Source organism: Solanum stenotomum, chromosome 1 (assembly GCF_019186545.1).
Source record: "Solanum stenotomum isolate F172 chromosome 1, ASM1918654v1, whole genome shotgun sequence".
In the NCBI taxonomy this organism is placed as follows: domain Eukaryota; kingdom Viridiplantae; phylum Streptophyta; class Magnoliopsida; order Solanales; family Solanaceae; genus Solanum; species Solanum stenotomum.
This window is the reverse complement of record NC_064282.1, coordinates 27,752,708-27,756,229: the sequence shown is the minus strand read 5'-3', so window position 1 is coordinate 27,756,229 and position 3,522 is coordinate 27,752,708. Positions and strand designations below refer to the sequence as shown.

At 35.3% G+C, this 3,522-nt stretch overlaps 1 protein-coding gene across 1 annotated transcript; it reads left to right on the top strand.

The window, feature by feature from the left end:
- Positions 1–670: 670 nt before the first annotated feature.
- Positions 671–2,614, top strand: LOC125863653 (xyloglucan 6-xylosyltransferase 2). The gene has a single exon (XM_049543698.1). The coding sequence runs from the start codon at positions 1,004–1,006 to the stop codon at positions 2,396–2,398; it is 1,395 nt and encodes a 464-aa protein (XP_049399655.1). The 5' UTR covers positions 671–1,003; the 3' UTR covers positions 2,399–2,614.
- The last annotated feature ends 908 nt before the right edge of the window (positions 2,615–3,522 follow it).

Sequence of the window (3,522 nt, the reverse complement as noted above, 5' to 3'; positions counted from 1 at the left end):
ATAAAGATTAAATTATTATAAAATGTTATAATAGTAAATGACTATTATAACGAGGTCTATAGATTAATATGCTCAACACAATAATCTCAATATTACCACTCATTACATAATTTATGTCTAAAAGTATAGTATAATTAGATCGCAAACCAACAACTTAGTATATCTTCCACAAATTTTTCATCTAAAAAAAAAATTATTATATGCAAGAGACTAATATCTATTTCTCTAAAAAAGAATGTCCGCTATGTCATAATCTTAGAAAGACAAATGTTTTATGTACGCTAAATGTTGAATATTTTTTAATATAATAAACCTTTTGCTGTCTACTAGCTAAAAAGTAAAATAAAATAAATGAAAAATGGAAACAGCACAGCACTACTTTCCCATTACGCGTACTATAATCCAGACTGTAATTCATTAATAAAAATAATAACATGCCCCTTCATTCGAGTGTACATAAATATATATTTAAATTTATATAAATCAAACAAATAAATATACGTGTCATAATACATATAAGACGTTAGAAAAGTCATAAAATTGTCAATTAGAATGACATGTAAAAATAATATGTTTATTTATTTAATTTTATATAAATTTAACTGTCTATTAATTAAACTGAGTTGAAACATTTATTATCCATAATAAAATATTACAAACTTTTATGTCTGAATGTGAAAAGATTACACATTGTTTCCTAATTTTTTCATCTTCATCTCCATTCTTACACATCTACCTTACCTTAGGCAATTTCCTCCCATCACTCTCCCACCGACACCTTTCTTTCTTTCTATCTTTCTTCATAAACCCACCTTCAGATCTTTATCTAAATCTCCATTTTTCAACACCCAAATCCTCATCTTTTTTGTCCATTTTCTATAACCCCAACAATGAAATCAATGTCAAAACTTGCCCTTTTTGTCTAAAACTTTCCAAGATTTGATTTTTCATCATCAAGATTTGATTTTTATTCCATTTCAGCTTGTGGGTATTGAGGGAAAAGATGTTAGATCGATTTCTGAGTGCTCGTAGAGCATGGCAAGTCAGGAGAATTATGAGAAATGGGAAGCTTACATTCTTGTGTTTGTTCCTTACCGTTATTGTCCTTAGAGGGAATTTGGGTGCTGGAAGATTTGGTACTCCTGGCCAAGATTTGAAGGAAATTCGTGAAACATTTAGCTATTACAGGAAGCGCGTGGAGCCCAGACGCGTTCTTGAAGAAGCACAACAGGTATCATCTACAAGCACTCTAAGTGATGGTGGTGATTCATCCTCAGATAGTAATAATTATGCTACTTTTGATTTAAAGAAGATTTTAGTTGATGAGGATGATGGTGAGCCTGAGTTTAAGAGAGATCCAAATCAACCTTATGCTCTTGGTCCAAAGATAACAGATTGGGATGAGCAAAGAGGGGAGTGGTTGAAAAAAAATCCTAATTTTCCTAATTTTGTAGGAACACATAAGCCAAGGGTGTTGTTGGTTACTGGTTCATCTCCTAAGCCATGTGAGAATCCAGTTGGTGATCATTACTTGTTGAAGTCAATAAAGAATAAGATTGATTATTGTAGGCTTCATGGGATTGAGATTTTTTATAATATGGCTTTGCTTGATGCTGAAATGACCGGTTTTTGGGCTAAATTGCCTTTGCTTAGGAAGCTTTTGCTTTCACATCCTGAGGTTGAGTTTTTGTGGTGGATGGATAGTGATGCTATGTTTACTGATATGGGTTTTGAGCTTCCATGGGAGAGGTATAAAGATGCTAATCTTGTGATGCATGGATGGAATCATATGGTTTATGATCAGAAGAATTGGATTGGTTTGAATACTGGTAGCTTCTTATTGAGGAATACTCAATGGGCTTTGGATTTACTTGATGTGTTGGCTCCTATGGGGCCAAAGGGAAAGGTAAGGGAGGAAGCCGGGGCGCTTCTTACTCGGGAGCTTAAAGGTAGACCAGTTTTTGAAGCTGATGATCAGTCAGCAATGGTATATATATTGGCAACTCAGAAGGAGATATGGGGTGATAAGGTTTATCTTGAGAATGCTTATTACTTGCACGGTTACTGGGGAATTCTGGTAGATAAATATGAAGAGATGATTGAGAATTACCACCCTGGTCTTGGTGACCATAGGTGGCCACTTGTTACTCACTTTGTGGGTTGCAAGCCTTGTGCAAAGTTTGGAGATTATTCAGTAGAGAAGTGCTTGAAGCAAATGGATCGTGCATTCAACTTTGGTGACAACCAGATCCTGCAGATGTACGGATTCACTCATAAATCACTTGGTAGTAGGAGAGTGAAGAGAACACGTAACGAAACAAGCAATCCACTTGAAGTGAATGATGAGCTTGGATTACTTCACCCTCCATTTAAAGCTGTCAAGGTACCATCTTCTTGAATGCATATGAAAGGGATCATGCATTAAGGTCAAAATTGGGATGCCCTTTTAACCTTAAATTTTTGTACCATTTGATCACAATATGTGCCACGCTGTACTTGTTATTATGCCTGTCTTAGAGCACTGGTTATTGTATTCCTTCATTTGTCATAGTGTTTTGTGACATAATCTGTTTAAGTTACATATAAATTTCAATGGAAGGCATAGTTTAATTCATATTATATGTGCTTCTTGCTCACATTTGGTTGTCGTCGTGATTTTGGAGGCAATGGCTTTGGTGCACTCTTCCTTCTTTGAAATTATAAACTTTTGCTTGTTCTCATTTTGTATTGGATGCCGCTGAAGGATGGGTTCTTATTGCTTCACATTTCAATTAACCTTCATGGTCAATTATAATACTGCCACATTCTGCATTAAGTTTCTCTCATAGTGGAACTTTAAACCGGAAATGTGCTTTTGAGAAGAGTGAAGGACCAAAGTATTCTTAGAACCTTGAATATCAGTCTAGGGATGTTCCAGTGGGGTCGTTGTGAAATAGGAAAATGTAGAATTTTATTGATGTCAATAGGACCAAGTAGGTATTATCATGTTTATCAAAACAGTTATGGTTTTCAGCCTTCGACTACATAAGGAATTCATGAATTCTATTATATCCTCTAATCCCTCACTAGGTTTCCTTTTACACCAAGAAAATAAAATTCTGTAGACAATAGAGTTTCAAAAGGTAATAACACACTGCAAACTGTATTTCCCTCCTTTGGAGATTTTCATGTGTAAGGCAAGCGTCATTGATTGTTATCCATCCAAAGTCAGCCACTTTTGTTGGGACATAAGTTCTCCATACCGACTTCTAGGACCAATGTTGCCTTCCCAACTCCACTGCTTTAGATCGCCAATCATAGCTAGAGTTAACTATGAAAATTCCATTTTACTTGGCATTTATATCAAAGAATCAGATCTGACCCCTGTTAACACCACACTGTTCAAACTAGTAATGAGCATGCTTGCACTCTCTAGTTCACAACCCTGAAGATTTCTTTTGAAATGGAGATTCCAGTTAGTTGCATTAAAGCAGTCAGCAGTGCTGCCATCTTTGCAGGTTACTAGACTATATGGATCTGGAT